This window comes from Hippocampus bargibanti, linkage group LG09 (genome assembly GCF_051943395.1).
Source record: "Hippocampus bargibanti isolate YZ-2025 linkage group LG09, ASM5194339v1, whole genome shotgun sequence".
Lineage (NCBI taxonomy): Eukaryota > Metazoa > Chordata > Actinopteri > Syngnathiformes > Syngnathidae > Hippocampus > Hippocampus bargibanti.
In genome coordinates this window covers 3733602-3752500 of record NC_142742.1, presented here as the reverse complement: position 1 = coordinate 3752500, position 18899 = coordinate 3733602, and the positions used below count along the sequence as shown (strand labels likewise).

The 18899-nt window shown below is 36.6% G+C and overlaps 1 protein-coding gene across 1 annotated transcript; it reads right to left on the bottom strand.

The window, feature by feature from the left end:
* Nucleotides 1–1840: 1840 nt before the first annotated feature.
* On the bottom strand, nt 1841–18240 carry tc2n (tandem C2 domains, nuclear). The gene is made up of 12 exons (XM_089004397.1): nt 17674–18240; nt 16439–16507; nt 15156–15329; nt 14216–14389; nt 12925–12989; nt 12689–12758; nt 11006–11100; nt 9636–9752; nt 8479–8670; nt 5149–5263; nt 4869–5071; nt 1841–3621 (listed from the first exon to the last, which is right to left on the bottom strand). Exons 2-12 carry the CDS (start codon nt 16503–16505, stop codon nt 3517–3519), a joined length of 1377 nt encoding a protein of 458 aa, XP_088860523.1. The 5' UTR covers nt 16506–16507; nt 17674–18240; the 3' UTR covers nt 1841–3516.
* Between the last annotated feature and the right edge of the window lie 659 nt (nt 18241–18899).

Sequence of the window (18899 nt, the reverse complement as noted above, 5' to 3'; positions counted from 1 at the left end):
GCCATTGTTTTGATTCTGGAGCAAGGCAGTGTGTGACCAATCGTGACGTCACGAATAAGGGGGCGGGACTTTTTGAATCTGCTCACTCCCGAGCTCATTTTGTGGCACTTTTGGGACACTTTAAGTCATTTTTATTGATGTTTTATATTTGACTAAAAATATCAACCTGTGTGTTTTGGGTATTTTAGATGCTATAAAACGTTTTTCTGGTGTCAGTTAGGAAACAAAAAAATGGTGTCGGTTGTACTTTAAATTTAATCTAAAAAGCATGACAATAAATTATGGTCCTGAAGCGAGCAATTTCCTGCATGTTGGAGGGAGGTGGGAAATAGACCGATAATACCATTTGCAAATCTTCAGTTTCATCAATCGAACGTATTGCAGCGGGAATTATAAATCTTTGTAATTTAACATATTTGTCAATAATATGACACTTGTCTTTTTTTTTTTTATGTGAACTGGGATCTGGATTTGGGTTATCTGAGCTGGCGGACAGTGCAATATTTTTTTTTTTTTTTTAAGTATGAACATGTAATTTGAATGATGGCTAACATGTTTTTTTCACATTTACTGATGACAACAATGCATAATCATAATCCATAACAATACATAAAAAATAAGAAGAATGATGCATATCTAGACACACGTGGAGATTTATTGAAACAATTATGCTTTTTCTGGAAATATTACAGATAATAGAGACAAAATTCAAGTCACCCATTTCATGCTTGAAATTTCAGTAAATGACCACATGGCGGAGCTCTAAAACCATATTAGCAAAATTCACGACGCTGGTGTTTTTCAACCTTTTCGTTATTAATCATAATGCTTAACAGTTAAATATATGAATGGAAAATAACTACTTGCATTCGAGTAATATTGTCTGTAAAAAGAAACATTTTAAAACAACAACTAATGTACTTTGAATCGTAGCTACAAAAAAACATATTACAACTGCTAATATGGAACAAATATTTATGTGCCATTTTGAAATTTAAATAATTATTATTCTAATAATAATAATAATAAACCACAATCATTGTAATTTTAAAAAAAAATCAAACTAAAATACAATCTAATAATAACACAAACCAAATAAAAAAATACGTTGATACGGGAGTATTTTTTAGTTTGTAAAAAGAAATCAGCGCCTACCTTTGTCGAGACAAGACGAGGCGGCACCGGTCGCACTTTCGCAGCGTCTTCAGTACAACGAAGTTCCCTTCGTAGCTCCCGTGTACACTTTTAAAATTATTCCCTTGGCACTCGTAATTTCCATTCTTCGCCGGTGACATCCGTGAATTGTACACGAAACAAACTTTGAACGACAATTAAAAAAAAATACAAATACGAAGACAACAGCTGTGCTAGTAAGTTGCAATTGCAGACAGCTGATCGCTAATGACTTCCGGCGGTGGGGGTCACGTGCACCTTAGGTTCAAGGTTATCTGCTCGATTATATTACTGTATTACGTTTTTAAACAATGTGTACAAGGGAAACTAAGAATAAAAAATATTAACACGCACACAGACACACTTTTTAAAACTTTTTAAATAATTTTCCTTAAGGACCGCCACGATTGATTTGGGATTGTTTCCCGGGCGACCAGTCGATTCGATCGAATGTTTCGTGCACCCTTGATTGACAGTGTGTGATATGTTGAAATTCTTTTTTAAACTTCTTGTCTTTTAGTGAAGGGTGGTTAGCAATAAAAATGTTTGAAGCTTATTTCCTTTTTTTGTTTTGTTTTGGGGATTGTTTGTTTTTGATACAAGTGCCATGAAATTGAAATGAACCCCCCCTCTCCAAACCACAATTGGATCATTCCAAACATGTTGGACAACATCAAAATGCATTCACTGCCGCCATTTTCTTTCAAATGTGATATTTATCCAGGGTCTAGTTCAGTATACACATCATTATTTTACAAACAAACCAATCCATTCTTTATTGACTCACACATGACACCACTTTTGATAACAAAAGCAAGCAAACAAGAATGAAATAGAAAATCCAATGTAGACGGGTGAGAGTTTGTCCAGCCCTCCACCATTTTGTCTTGTGTGGTCATTCGCACCTGCGCCCGTTCTTGTGCAATGATTGGCGGCCATTTCCCAAAACGATGCTGAAATAGCCGCTTTTATGGAATGTAATACAGAAAAAAATTGGGCCAGGGGGGATTGACAACACGGACTGTTTTTCCTTTCTCGCTGTTGGCCTGGAGATTTTTCAGTTTGCCATTTGTGACCTATTTTCAGTGTCCTGTCCCCTTTATGGCTGCCAACATGTGACTAATACTTCCCGTAAAAGTCCTGCAAAAAGGCGTGCCTGTATCCTTTTGTATGATGGAAAAAGATCGATAAGCACACAATAGCACCCACACTTAATCGCACTAAGCTAATACAAATATTAAATACACTTTTTTTTAAGTGCTGTAAGGTTTAAAGGACAACCGACGCCTCCGGACAAGTTGTGTCCATGATGTGTAAAATCACTTCAAATGACTTCTACTGAGCGTATTTTACAAAGATTCCACAGCATATAGCTATATTTTACGTTTTAAGACTCACGCTGAATATACAGGAAGTCTTGTTTTCGAGTTGATGACGATGCCCTAAGTGACGTCACAGAAGGAACGCCCCTGACCGAGAAAGAGACACACAATGCATTTTGGGTACTTTGTCTGGTCTGAAAACTTGGTGTTGATCCGTGTTGATGGCGAAATTAGAAGGAAAACACATAAATAACACAATGGCGAATCGTTTTGTGCTGCACCAAGACTACTATTTGATACTAGTTGACACAATTTCCCAGCAGACAAATCAGCCCGCTTCCAACAGAGCTTGTGCGCCATCTTGTGCGCCATCTTGTGCATTTTATGGGCGCTACATTGGAGTACTGACGGTTCAAATTGATACGGAAGGACTTCTTTAATCGATTGCAAATATTTATGCTTTCCTCTTCAGAACTATTTGAATCATATTCATAACTGGATGAGTCACAAGAAAGCATCTTCTCCGAATTTGAAGCCATTGTTTTGATTCTAGAGCAAGGCAAAGACGTCCTGGCGTGACGTCATGAGGGGGCGGGACCTTCTGAAACTCGCCATCTCCGAGGTAATTTTAAAGTAGTTTTGGGACACTTTAAGAACATTTTTATTGGTGTTTTGCATTTGACTAAAAATATCAGCCTGCGTGTTCTGGGTATTTTAGATGCTATAAAACGTTTTTCTGATGTCAGTTTGGAAACAAAAAAAAAATGGTGTCGGTTGTCCTTTAAATGCTATCAATGTAAACAATGTTCAATAAGTTTCAACAAGAACTACGTTCAATATTGAAGTGACAATAAAATGAAATGTTTCTAATTGGTAAGATAGACCAACGTAAACGTGTGCGTTATCCGTGGTCTCTGTCGCAGCTGTCAGTCACAGAGACAAATTGCGCCGCTTCAGTTTCCTATTCCACATGTGACCCCCCCCCCCCCCCCCCCAAAAAAAACGGTGAAATGGTGACTTTTTAAGCCACAGTATGCCACGCCGACACCACTTTCTCGGGATGGTCCACGGTGTCTTTCCACTGATCCACAGCTTCCTGAGTGGGACCGTCCAATCCCAGCTGGACCTGCATAATTAAACATAATTTTTGTTTTTAATGCTTGGGTGCCGATAGAGTGCTGGCCATGGCCTCTTGCTATGTTTTTTTCTTTTCCATAAGGGGGCAGTATTTCCCCTTTTTAATAATAATAATAATAATAATAATAATAATAATAATAATAATAATACATTTCATTTATGTTAGCGCTTTGTTCTAGCTTCAGCTGTTGTTAGTGTTATATGTGCTATATAAACAAATACGTATGTATTGTATTTTGTACATCTGCCCTCATTTCAAGCTCATATAACTCCAGACCCATTTAATTTTGGAATTACATAACTATTTTTTCTGATGGAAGAAGAGAGTCTAAAGTTTCTTAAGAGTTATTTCCTAAGTTATGTGAGTCTGGAGTTATCTGAGCTTGAAATGGGGATGGATGTACAAAATACAATACATATTGATAAATAGCACGTTAACAACAGCTGAAGCTGTAACAAAGCGCTAACATGGAAGAAAGGGTAATGCTCCTCCCCGTGGAAGAAAAAAACATTCCCGGAGGTATCATATTTTCAATTCCCGAATAAATTCGTGGATGACAGTTATGTAGTCCTAAAAACCCGGGATGAGAATGAGATGAGAATGAGATAAGAATGAGATGAGAATGTGATGAGAATGAGATGAGAATGAGCTGAGAATGAGCTGAGATTGAGCTGAGAATGAGATAAGAATGAGATGATATGAGATGAGAATGAGATGAGAATGAGAAGGAGACGAGAACGAAATGAGAATGAGATGAGAATGAGATGAGAATGAGATGAGAATGGGATGAGAATGGGATGAGAATGAGATGAGAATGAGATGAGAATGAGATGAGAATGAGATAAGAATGAGATGGGAATGACATGGGAATGAGATGAGAGTGAGATGAGAATGAGATGAGAATGAGATGAGAATGAGATGAGAATGAGATGAGAATGAGATGAGAATGAGATGAGAATGAGATGAGAATGAGATGAGAATATGTGGAACTGTCCCGGCTTGGAATTGAAGCGGATTTACATTTTGGAGAGACGCCCTCATTTCAAGCTCATATAACTCCCGACCCACATAATTTAGGAATTAACTCTTTTTTTCTCATGTAAGAAGATAGTCTAAGGTTTCTAACGCTGTATTGAATGTTGATGTAGTCTTAAAACTCAATATTTTGTGGCTCCTGGAATTTGAGTGAGAATGACAAAACCACTACACATACTCGACTACCAAAGGTAACAGACCTGTCCGACACACTGCTTCCTTTTCACCGAACTGCAGCTGAAGAGTTTGATTGACAGCTGGCATGCGGCTAGGTCCAGGGCGTCCAGTTCCAAGTGAAAGGTGTCGTTCCACTGACACTGCCCCATGGTGGCCTTGAGCGCTCGGGTCTTCTTCTTGCTTGTTGGACCGGCGGAGCCGAGTATCTCCACGGTCACCGCGTAGCCTGCGGAAGAAATCGTCTCCGTCATCGTGAAAATGTCGGTCATTTTTCTGGAATATGAAAACGACGTGGCAGGTAACCTGGCGGAAGGGGTGAGGTGGAAGTTGGTAGATTTTGGGCGGCGAGGACTCGGACTTGCAAGCGTCTGCAGACGGGCTGGAAGCAGGTTGCCACATGCAGCTCGTATCCTTGACCCTGAAATACAGGAAACTGCAATGATCAAAATGAACACTAAATTGCCAAAATTTGTATTTTATTTACATTTATTTATTTAGTATGTATTTATCTATTTATAATTGTCCATTTTCCATTTATTTATTTGTTTATTTTTATTTATTTATTTATTTATTTATTTATTTATTTATTTATTTATTTATCTATGTTTTTATTTTTTTATGTATTTGTTTATCTATTTATCTATCTGCATTTATTTGTTTATTTTTATTTCTGTTATATGTATTTATTTATTTATCTGTGTAGATGTATTTATTTGTATTTGTCTATTTGTCGATTTATTTGTTCACATTTATTTGTATTTATTTATTGATATATTTATTGATATATTTATTTATATATTTATTTATGTTTATTTATTTATATAGATGTGTAATTATATATTTATATATTTATTTTTATATTTTTATATATATTCAATTTAATTCAATTCAATTGAATTTAATTCAATTCAATTCAATTCCATTTAATTTAATTTAATTTAATTTAATTTAATTTAATTTCTCATTCTTATCCCGAATCCTCATCACATCACGTAAAATTCAATCGGATTTGACATACAAATGCAGGGTCAAAACCAGATTTGATCCAGATTGGCCATAGTGTAAACACGACATGCAAATATCCCACGGAATGTAATAAGAAAATAATTTTTGTTGCATCTGTATTTTGATTTATTTTTGACCACAATCTAGACATTTCACTCTTATTCGACAGCACTCATTTCACTTTGTCGCCCCGGTGGAGGTTTTCTGTTTCTGTTTTGGACTTTCTCGGTCACTCTGTCAGAAAGCAGTCCTGGCACCTTGACCTCTTCCAAGCAAATCACTGCAGTGATTGTTATAAAAGGGAGCTTTTGTGTGTTTCGGGAAGAATGGGGAGAAAAAAAATGTACTTCCGAGTAATAAATTGTGAGAGCATTTTCACTCCACTTGCCAGAAATTGACCAATTGACCAACAACAACCGAAATCACTCATGTGTGTTATTGATGTGCTTTGAACTGGAAAAAAAATAAAATAAAATAATAACATCATCGGGCATTGTCAGGTCGGTCGCACAGATTAACAACCAGTCAATCCGGAATGTTCCCTTTCGTTGGAAAAGGAAAGAGGAAGTAATCTTTTGGGCGCAACAGCTGTGCAGCGAGTCGGGCGACATTTCATGACAGCCCAGAATAAAAACTGGTTTACAAGGTAGGCCCATCATCGGTGATGATGAGGTGATACAAACTGCGTAAACATCAGCCTGTAACAGTCTGCCTGGAACTTGTGACAGACTGCGATGCGCTTGCGGCGGAATAAAAGAAGCGATGTGATTCGCCCGCTTGCGTTTCAACAATCCAGATCGGATTCCCATTGAGGCAAAAGAGCAATCTGGATCGTCTCACTTGTAAATGATTTTTAAAAAAAAACACTTCAAAATGTAATTTAATTATGCTTGCCCTGTTGTGTTTACACTGCAGCAAAATCACAATCAGGATCAGATCTGGATTCAAAATGTTTCGACCTCATTCATTCAAGTATGATTAAAGCAAAATAGCAATCCCGATCGTCTCACTTTTGAATAATAATTAAAAAAAAAAACATGTTAATATTTAATTTAATATGTTTGCCCTGTTGTGTTTACACTGCAGCAAAATCGCAATTGGGATCAGATCTGGATTTCAAATATTTTTACCCCATACATCCAAGTATGATTGAGGCAAAATAGCAATCCCGATCGTCTCATTTTTCAATAATTAAAAAAACACATCACTATTTAATTTCATTTAGCGTGCCCTGTTGTGTTTACACTGCAGCAAAATCACAATCAGGATCAGATCTGGATTAAAAATGTTTCGACCCTGTACATTCAAGTATGATTCAGGCAAAATAGCAATCCCGATCGTCTCACTTTTGAATCATTAAAAAAAAAAACACTTCAATATTTAATTCAAATATGCGTGCCCTGTTGTGTTTACACTGCAGCAAAATCACAATCAGGATCATATCTGGATTCAAAATGTTTCGACCTCATACATTCAAGTATGATTCAGGCAAAATAGCAATCCCGATCGTCTCACTTTTGAATAATTAAAAAAACATGTTAATATTTAAAAATCGCAATTGGGATCAGATCTGGATTTTAAATGTTTTGATCCCATACATTCAAGTATAATTCAGACAAAATAGCAATCCCGATTTTCTCACTTTTGAATCATTAAAATAAGGACTCCAATATTTAATTTGATTAGGCTCCCCCTGTTGTGTTTACACTGCAGCAAAATCGCAATAAGGATCAAATCTGGATTTCAAATATTTTGGCCCCATACATTCAAGTATGATTTAGGCAAAATAGCAATCCCGATCGTCTCATTTTTCAATAATTAAAAAAAACACATCAGTATTTAATTTCATTTAGCGTGCCCTGTTGTGTTTACACTGCAGCAAAATCACAATCAGGATCAGATCTGGATTCAAAATGTTTTGACCCTGTACATTCAAGTATGATTCAGGCAAAATAGCAATCCCGATCGTCTCACTTTTGAATAATTAAAAAAACATGTTAATATTTAATTTAATATGTTTGCCCTGTTGTGTTTACACAGCAGCAAAATCGCAATTGGGATCAGATCTGGATTTTAAATGTTTTGATCCCATACATTCAAGTATAATTCAGGCAAAATAGCAATGCCGATTGTCTCAGTTTTGAACCATAAAGGACTCCAATATTTAATTTGATTAGGCTCCCCCTGTTGTGTTTACACTGCAGCAAAATCGCAATAAGGATCAAATCTGGATTTCAAATATTTTGGCCCCATACATTCAAGTATAATTCAGACAAAATAGCAATCCCGATTTTCTCACTTTTGAATCATTAAAATAAGGACTCCAATATTTAATTTGATTAGGCTCCCCCTGTTGTGTTTACACTGCAGCAAAATCGCAATAAGGATCAAATCTGGATTTCAAATATTTTGGCCCCATACATTCAAGTATGATTTAGGCAAAATAGCAATCCCAATCGTCTCACTTTTGAATCATTAAAAAAAAGCACTTCAGTATTTAATTTAATTTGGCTTGCCCTGTTGTGTTTACACTGGATAAATATCGCAATCGGGATCAGATCTGGATTTAAAATGTTTTGACCACATACATTCAAGTATGATTGCCTCATTTAAATTTTCGCTACTCACCGAAAACTTGCATGGGCTTTTGAGGGGGAGCCAATGTTCAATCTCCTGCGGGCCGAGGGGCCGGAGCGACAGGACACACTTGGCCACCGTGCGTTTCTTGGCTCCTTGGGTCTGCAGTTTCAGGAGCAGGGCGCTGCCGCGGAGGCTCTGGAGGCTCAGAGCAAAGACAAACGTCTCCGTGAACGATGTGTCCTGTGCGCCGACACAGACAAAAAAAAAAAACAAGAAATGATGACTGGGGGGACAAAAGGTCAGGAAAAAGGTCAAGGTTACAACTGAGTGTACATGGGTAGCTTAGCTTAGCTTAGCCAATATTTCGGGACAAAAGCTACATTGACAAACAACAAATATTTTCACTGGTTGCAAAAAAGAAAAAAGTGTCACAGTAGCGGTATTTGAAAAATGTTGGTCGCTTAATTACTTAATGACAAGCTCTAAAAGAAGCATGCCACAAGCCATGGTAACCAAATTGAAAGCTGAAGCAAAGACAATGGGAATCATTTCACGTATTTATCTAAAAACTAAAAAAAAAAAACTGCGAAAAAATTCAGTTCATAAAATGAGTAAAAAAATCTTATGTTTTTTTTTTCATTTAGATCCTTTTTTTAAATTCATTTAGTTGTGTGCTTAACTCATTCACTGCTAGACGATGTGCAAAAATGTGTCCACTCCAGTGCCAGGGTTTTTGTCATAGTCATTTGAATTGCAGGACCCACAAAATATTGAGTTTTAGGACTAAATATAGCTATCAATTAGCTATATAACTATCTGGCTATCTAGCTAGCTATGTAGTTAGCTATCTATGAGCAAACTAGCTTACTTTCTATCTATTTGAGTTACTTCCGGGTTGAGTGAACGCTGGCGCGTGTCGCTGCCGCTGCTCACCCACGGGAAAACTTATCCTGTGACTGTAAAGTGACCTTGAGAGTTTTGAAAGGCGCTTAGAAATGAAATTTATTATGATTATGATGATGATGATGATTATTATTATTATGATTATTATTATTATAAATAAACATTCAATGCAGCGTAAAGAAACCTTAGACTCTCTTCTTTCATCATAAAAAAAGTTAATTCCTAAATCATATGTGTCTGGAGTTATCTGAGCTTGAAATGGGGGCGGCTGTTCAAAATACAATACAATATGTTTCCCATACCTGACAGTATTCTTTGATGGAAGTCTGGAACTTGACCGGTTTCGGAAGGGTGATGACGCCTTTGATTCGGATCTTTGGCTTTTGGGATATATTCACTGGCAGGTTGAGTTGTGAACACTGATAAATAAACAAACAAACAAACAAACAAACAAACAATGAGTTAACGAATATTGTCTTTGAATACTCAAATGGCTTTTTTTGATGAAGCCATTTTGTTAAATGTGACTTCTTTGTTGCTGCCACCCGTTTTCCGTACAATCGCTAACTGGCTGACTAGCTATCTAGCTGGCTAATTATTAGCTATCTAATGGCTTGCTAGCTAGCTTTCTGTCTATTTGTCTTACGATTCTATTTGAGTTACTGTACTTACGGGTTGAGTGAATGCTGGTGCGTGTGACAGCCCACACGATTAGCTAGCTATTAGCTTATATTATTGTTCTGTTTCATAACATACAAAAACTATTAGTTTTCTATTAGCTAGCTAGCTAACTTGATCTATTTGACTTATTTCCGGTTGAACGGGGTCACCGTTGCTGGCTACCTACCTAGCTATCTATTTGCTATCAATTAGCCGTTTAACTAGCTAGCTAGCTATCTATTAGGTATCTATTAGCTAGCTAGGTAACTTGATCTATTTGACTTATTCCCGGTTGAACGGGGTCACCGTTGCTAGCTACCTACTTGCTATCAATTAGCCGTCTAACTAGCTAGCTAGCTATCTATTAGGTATCTATTAGCTAGCTAGGTAACTTGATCTATTTGACTTATTCCCGGTCGAACGGGGTCACCGTTGCCAGCTACCTACCTCGCTATCTATTTGCTATCAATTAGCCGTCTAACTAGCTAGCTAGCTAGCTATTAGTTATCTATTAGCTAGCTAGCTAACTTGATCTATTTGACTTATTCCCGGTTGAACGGGGTCACCGTTGCTAGCTACCTACCTAGCTATCTATTTGCTATCAATTAGCAGTCTAACTAGCTAGCTAGCTATTAGTTATCTATTAGCTAGCTAACTTGATCTATTTGAGTTATTCCCGGTTGAGTGAAGGCTGGCGGATGTGGCTGCCCCTGCTCACCCACAGAAAAACTGATCCTGTGACTGTAAAGTGACCTTGAGAGTTTTGAAAGGCGCTTATAAACGAATTGTATGATTATGATTATTACTTGGCGGGGAAACTTTTGCAGGCACTAGCACAAGCACACCTTGTTTTCGCATTTCCATTCCAGATTTCTTCGAAGAAAGCACTTCCTTGTACGTATAAGCACTTATTTATCATTGTTAGCCTCAACACGGAGGCTCCTTTTACTGGGTCAAGAGCCTTCACAAAGGACGCCATTGTGTCCCCCCACCCGAGGCAGCGAAACTTTACCTGGACCACCGTGATCCACACCTGCTCCATTTCCTCTTGGTAGCTCAATCGGACACACAAACTCCCCAGATCGTCACCCAAGAGTGAGTAAGAATCTGTAAAGAGATGTGAAAATGCAATGTTAAAGGACAACCGACACCATTTTTTTTGTTTCCTAACTGACATCAGAAAAACGTTTTATAGCATCCGAAATACCCAAAACACGCAATATGATATTTTTAGTCAAATGCAAAACACTAATAAAAATGACTTGAAGTGTCCCAAAATTACTTCAAAAGGACTTCAGAAATGGCAAATTTCAGAAGGACCCGCCCCCAGATTAGAGTAAACCGGAATACCCAGAAAAAAACCCACATAGGCACGTTGATAAAGGATATTCGGCATATCCATGTGATTATATGCAGATTAGAGTAATTATAATAATAATACATTATATTTTAAGCGCCTATCATAGCTCTCAAGGTCACTTGAGTAAACTGGAACACCCAGAGAAAACCCACATAGGCACGTTGATAAATGGTATTCGGCATATCCTTCTGAGGATATGCAGGTAAGAGTAAGAATAATAATAATACATTATATTTTAAGCACTTTTCAAAGCACTGAAGGACACTCGTGTAAACCGGAATACCCGGAGAAAACCCACATAGGCACGTTGATAAATGGTATTCGGCATATCCTTCTGAGGATATGCAGATAAGAGTAAGAATAATAATAATACATTATATTTTAAGCACTTTTCAAAGCACTCAAGGACACTTGTGTAAACCGGAATACCCGGAGAAAACCCACATAGGCACGTTGATAAAGGATATTCGGCATATCCCTGTGAGGATATGCAAATAATAATAATAATAATAATAATAATAATAATAATGGAATAATCATAATCACAATATTATTATTATTATTAGTATTATTATTATTATTAATAATAATAATAATAATAATAATAATAATAATAATAAAATTAATATACTTTATATTTCAAGCGCCTTTCAAAGCTCTCAAGGATACTTGAGTAAACCAGAATACCCGGAGAAAACCCACATAGGCATGTTGAGAAAAAGCAAACTCCAAACAGGAAGGCCGGAGTCGGAATCGAACCCGACACCGCTGCACTGTGAGGCAAATATACTAACCAGTTGGTCATATAATTTTAGATACATGAAAAACATAAACAGACTCGTGAAAAGAGATGTCACAAATCTGAAGAGCAACGATGAAAAGGTTTCTTCAGCCGTCATCGGTACTTCTTTGAAGGTGTCGGACGTTTCGCTCCTCATCCGAAAAGCTTCGTCAGCCAACTAAAATTGTGCTGGTAGCACTAGCCGTATATATATATATATCCCTAATCTAGCCTTATCTATATCCCTAATGGACAGAGATGATGGTGCCAGTCCTCTGCTTTGATAGGTCCCAGCTCTAAGGTAAAACATAGCTACCAGCACATTTTTAGCTCGCTGACCAAGCTTTTCGGATGAGGAGCGAAACGTCCGACACCTTCAAAGAAGTACAGATGACGGGCTGAAGAAACCTTTTCATCGATGGACCACTCCTGTACCACTGAGAGCTTACACAGACGTCTGAAGAGCAACACAATTCTAACTTTGATTTTCAAAATAAAATAAAATATGACTTAACGGATACTAAAGATGATAAAAAGGTTGTTTTCGTTTCTACCTGTGCTGCTTCTCATGGAGTCGTTGATGGAGGCCGGAGTGCTCAGGACACTGGACATGGAATCAAAGCTCTACAGGAGATAAAATGCGGGTATGCAAAAACAGCAACGTAAAAAAAAAAAAAAAAACGTGTATGTCATGTTATAATATTTATGGAATATGGCTACTGTATGAAATACTGTAATATATTTAAAAGGTCAATTTGGTGAGAAAATACCCAAAAAATAAGACTCTGACCTTCATTTCAGGACTGTGAGAGTTGATGAGCTCTGACATGGACCGACTAATTCGCTTGCTGGAACCTGCAGTAAAAAAAACAAACGTATTATTAATAATAATAATAATAATAATAATAATAATAATAATAATAATAATAATAATAATAATAATAATAATAATAATAATTAATGATAATGATATTGATGAGCATGATGAGCATGATGATTGCATGATGAAAATTAATAATAATAATAATAATAATAATAACAATAATAGTTATTATTATTATTATTATTATTATTATTATTATGATATTGATGACAATATTGATATTGATGATGATATTGATGATGATATTGATGATAATGTTAATGATGATAATGATGATAATGATAATAATAATAATAATAATAATAATAATAATAATAATAATAATAATAATAATAATAATAATCCACACATTAGTGATAAACATGTTAAATTTTGTTGTGCTATTTTGAGACAATAATAGCTTGTCGTGTGTGCTCTACTGTGCTAGGGGCAAATTGAGAACTGCCCCGCCTTCTTCTTCAGCAATTATAATGAGCGTGACTCAACCTGGCAAAAACGCAAGCGACATGGGAAAAGAGAAACTAGCGAATTGGATTGGATTGCGCGAAACTAGCGAATTGGATTGGATTGGTCTTTTGCTAGCTGTTTGGCTGGCTATCTAGCTGGTTATTAATTAGCTAGCTATTAGTTAAATGGCTAGATGTCTGACTATCTGGCTAGCTATCTAGCTGGCTATCTAACTAGCTATTAGCTAGCTCGCTAGCTTTCTATCTTTCATGTGGCTACCACTGCTCACCCACAGAAAAACATATTCTGTGACTGTGAAGTGACCTTGAGAGTTTTGAAAGGCGAAAAGTGTGTATCCCAAAAAATAATTTCCCATAGGAAACCATTAAAATGAGAATAATCCGTTCCCAGGTCCCCATAAAACATAATGTTCTACTTTCTAATTTTCTCAGCCTTACAATGACTAAATATACCCTATTTTCACTATCACTACTGCGTTCTTGACCAATCACGTGGCTTTAACCGATGACTGGGGGCAGGGAATGGAGGACCAAAACAACCCGGCTGCCATTTTCTTGTTAGGAGAACAGGCTCGTTCGCGAACGACACATCACTCATTGTGGCAGCTCCGTGTGTATCCCGAAAATTAGTTCGTATGCCAAGGTAAAATTTTCATACATTTAACATTCGTAAACCGAAAAGTTCGTAAACCGAGGTATCACTGTATATCCAGATCAAACCAATATCAAACCTGTGTAGCTTGTGTTGAGTTCAAAGTCTCGGGGATTAAGGCCCAACGACGTCCTTTCGGGTTCCGCGGAGACAGCGATGGAATGCGGACTGGACCCGGTGCTACGTACAAAGGAAGTCGCCAGGGGGTCCAGTAGCTCGGCCTTCCTTTGAGCGTACGCGCAGCGGGTCGGACCTAGCGCACAAAGAGCAGCTAATGAAGTTAGCGTGCAGGGCATTAACTCATTCACTGCCATTCACAAATTTATAACAATAATAATAATAATAATAATACATTTCATTTGTAAGCGCCTTTCAAAACTCTCAAGGTCACTTTATAGTCACTGCATCAGTTTTTCTGTGGGTGAGCAGCGGCAGCCACACGCGCCAGCTTTCACTCAACCCGGAATAACTCAAAAAAATAAAAAAGCTAGCTAGCTATCCATTACATAGCTAACAGATAGCCAGCCAGCCAGCTAGCAAGCTAATACATGGCCAGCCAACCAGCTAGCCAATATATATCCAATAGAGAGCTATCCAGCTGGATAGCTAGCCAGCCAGCCAGATTTTATTCGGGAATTGAAAATATGACATTTAGGGCCATTCCCGAATATGTTCGGTTTTTTTTTTTCATGCATGGGAGCCGATAAAGCGCTGGTCAGACCTCTAGTAATGTTTTTTTTCCTTCCACGAGTGAGCAGCGTTTCCCTTTTTTTCCCCATGTTAGCGCTTTGTTACAGCTTCAGTGCTATATAAACCATTTTTTTTGTACGCATGCCCCCATTTCAATCTCAGATAACCCCAGACCCATATAATTTAGGAATTAACTTTTTTTTCTGATGAAAGAAGATAATCTAATGTTTCCAATGACAAAAACCCTGGCACTGGATTGGACACATTTTTACACATCATCTAGCAGTGAATGAGTTAAACATACGGATATAATTTTATCGCGGACGCACCGGGCATCCCGTACTGCAGGTTAGGCGAAGACGAGGCTCCGGGCTGGACGTACGATGCCTTCAAGGTGGGTAAGACAAACGGGACCTCTTTGCCATCCGGTGGCATCTTGGATAGAAGGTAGTCTTCCTGAACGCCCCATCGTTTACGGATGACGGGTACCTGAACTGCAATGCCTGTCGGGGTCAAAAGTTCAAAGCAGTGCTTGATTATATCTGTGGTTATTTTGTTCATTTTTATTTAGGGCAGGTGAGAAAGTGCCCCATCTCCACCTTGAATTCTGCCTAGCAACAAGTGACATCACACAAAATGGAAAAAGAATAATAATAATAATAATAATAATAATAATAATAATAATAATAATAATAATAATAATAATAATAATAATACATTTCATTCCTAAGCGCCTTTCAAAACTCTCAAGGGCACTTGACAGTCACTGGATATTTTTTTCTGCGGGTGAGCAGTGGCAGCCACACGCGCCAGCGTTCATTCAACCCGGAAGTAACTGAAATAGATAGAAACCTAGCTCGCTAGATGATGGACCCAGAAGTTCTTTCATGATTAGAATGAATAAACAAACCTATAAATAAATACATACATAAATTATATAAATAAACAAATAAATACATAAACAAACACTTAAATAAATACATACATAAATACATATATAAATACATATATAAATACATAAATAACAAGTGACATCAAATAAGAGTAATAATAAACAAATAATACTAATACTACTACTACTAATAATAATAATAATACATTTCTAAGCGCCTTTCAAAACTCTCAAATATACTTTACAGTCACTGGATATTTTCTCTGCGGGTGAGCAGCGGCAGCCACATGCGCCAGCGCTCACTCAACCCGGAAGTTCTTCCATCATTAGAATGAATAAACAAACCTATAAATAAATACATAAATATATATAAACAAACAAACACATACCTAAATACATATCTAAATACATACATAAATACATAAATAGATATAAACAAACAAATAAATACATAAACAAACACTTCAATAAATACATACATAAATACATATATAAATTCATATATAAATACATATATAAATACATTAAAAAATACATGAATATATATAAACAAACAAATAAACACTTAAACACATAAATTGTATAAATGGACCCTTTATTATTATTATTATTATTATTATTATTATTATTATTATTATTATTATTATTATTATTATTATAAAAATCAAATCTAATTTTACTCATCCCACCCACCTAAAAAAAACAAATGTGAATTTTTACCTTTTGCCTCCTGCTCCCTTTCTTGCTTTTTGGTGAACTTCTTGCAGCAGTTTTTGAGGCACTCCATGCCTGAAACAAATACGTTTTAGCTCGTTAGCTTTTTAGCAATGGAAACAAATTGGTAGGTCAAAATATTTTTTTAACTCATTAACTTGCCATTCCTGAATTTAATTGAAAAGCATGACATGGCGCGTCATTCCCGAATTTGCTTTTATTTTTCTGATAAAGCGCTGGTCAGACCTCTGTCAATGTTTTCCCCTTCCATAAGGGGGGCACCATTTGCTTTTTGTCAGTGTTAGCGCTTTGTGACAGCTTCAGCTCTTGTTAAAGTGCCATATAAACCAATATGTATTGTATTGTATGTTGTACAGCCGCCCCCATTTCAAGCTCAGATAACTCCAGACTCATATAACTTAGGAATTAACTTTTTTTTTTTTTTACAAAATACACCTGCCCCCATTTCAAGCTCAGATAACTCCAGACCCATATAACTTAGGAATTAACTTTTTTTACACAAAATACACCTGCCCCCATTTCAAGCTCAGATAAATCCAGAACCATATAACTTAGGAATTAACTCTTGTTAGAAAATACACCCGCCCCCATTTCAAGCTCAGATAACTCCAGACCCATATAATTTAGGAATTAACTTTTTTGACTAAATACACCTGCCCCCATTTCAGGCTCAGATAACTCCAGACCCAAATAACTTAGGAATTAACTCTTTTTTTACACAAAATACATCTGCCCCCATTTCAATCTCAGATAATACTAATAAACTCTTTTTTTCTGATGAAAGAAGAGAGTCTAAGGTTTCTTATGCTGCTCTGAATGTTTATATCGTCCTAAAACGCAGTATTATGTGGGTCCTGTAATTTGAGTGAAAATGACAAAAACCCTGGCACTGGAGTGGACACATTTTTTTGCACATCGTCTGGCAGTAAATGAGTTACAAAATCTTGAAAAGTGCAGGATAAAACTGCCCAAAAAAAATCCACTTTAATAAAAACCAATCTTTGATTTTCTGTCAATGTATAATCAAACATGACTCAATTCATTACAAATCAAAGTAATTAGCTTCCTAGTGTCACCACAGAAGAAAAAGTTGAAGGAAGTTATGTGACACCATTCGTTTTTTTCAGGTGTAAAATGGAGTAAAAAAGCATATTAAATGTGAAGATTAAAAAAATATCAAAATAAATTTAAACAAAAGATGAAAATAAGGTTAGTCTTACCTGGTTTGCTTGTTTGATTTCATTGAAGAGAGTTTTTTGGGTTTTTTTAATGCTGGTGCGCCTCCAAGCTAGTCATGTCAACACAAGAATGACGAGAAATGCCGGGTGGTGAAGGTTTAGGCTCCTCCTCCTCCTCCTCCTCTTCATGTTCTTCTTCCTCCTCCTCCTTACACCTCCTTTCTTCCTCCTCCCTCCTTTCCCATGCTCGCATCTTTTTAATCTGTTTCCAGGAAAAGCGGAACTTTTGTCGTTTGCAATTGAGACAATTGACTGATTGAAAAGAATGAAGAAAAAAAAAAACATGCATTGATTCATGTTGATTTTATCTTGGCGCCCCTAGTGGTAGTTTTTTTGGAAGTGCAGCGCATTAACTCGTTCATTGCCATTCATAAATGTATTCGGGAATTGAAAATAATGACACGGAGCGCCATTCCCAAATATGTTCGAGTTTTGTTTTTACTTGTGGGGGTGCCGATAAAGTGCTGGTCAGACCTCTGGCAATGGTTTTTTTTTTTCTTTCACGAATTGGGCAAGTTTGTTTTTCACTACATGAACCCTTTAATGGGACCAGTCCAGGGTGTACCCCGCCGATCGCCCCAGTCAGCTGGGATTATTAATTATTATTATTATGTAAACTGGCTAGCTGTTGGCTGACCTTGAGAAAGGCGCTTATAAATCGAATGTATTATTAATGTTGTATTGATAGTTGTATTATAATTAATATTTATTTTTATTATTATTATTATTATTATTATTATTATTATTATTATTATCGGGCAGAGTGAACGCTGGCGCGAATGGCTGCCGCTGCTCACCTGCACACAAGAAAATATCCAGTGACTGTAAAGTGTCCTTGAGAGTTTTGAAAGGCGCTTAGAAATGAAATGGATTATTATTATTATCTATTAGCTATTTATTAGCTCTCCATTAGCTAGCTGGCTAGCTGACTGGGTATAAACTGTCTAGCTGGCTAGCTGTTGGCTATCTATTAACTACAGAAAAGATGCTGTGACTGTAAAGTAACCCTGAGAGTTTTGAAAGGCGCTTATCAATGAAATGGTTTATTATTATTATTATCATTATTAGCATTATTATCATTATCATCATCATCATTATCCTCATCATTATTATTACTATTATTATTATTATTATTATTATTATTACACAGCTCGGCGATATAAATGGTCGAAAAAATTTAATGGATGGGATGACAAAAAATAGAAGAA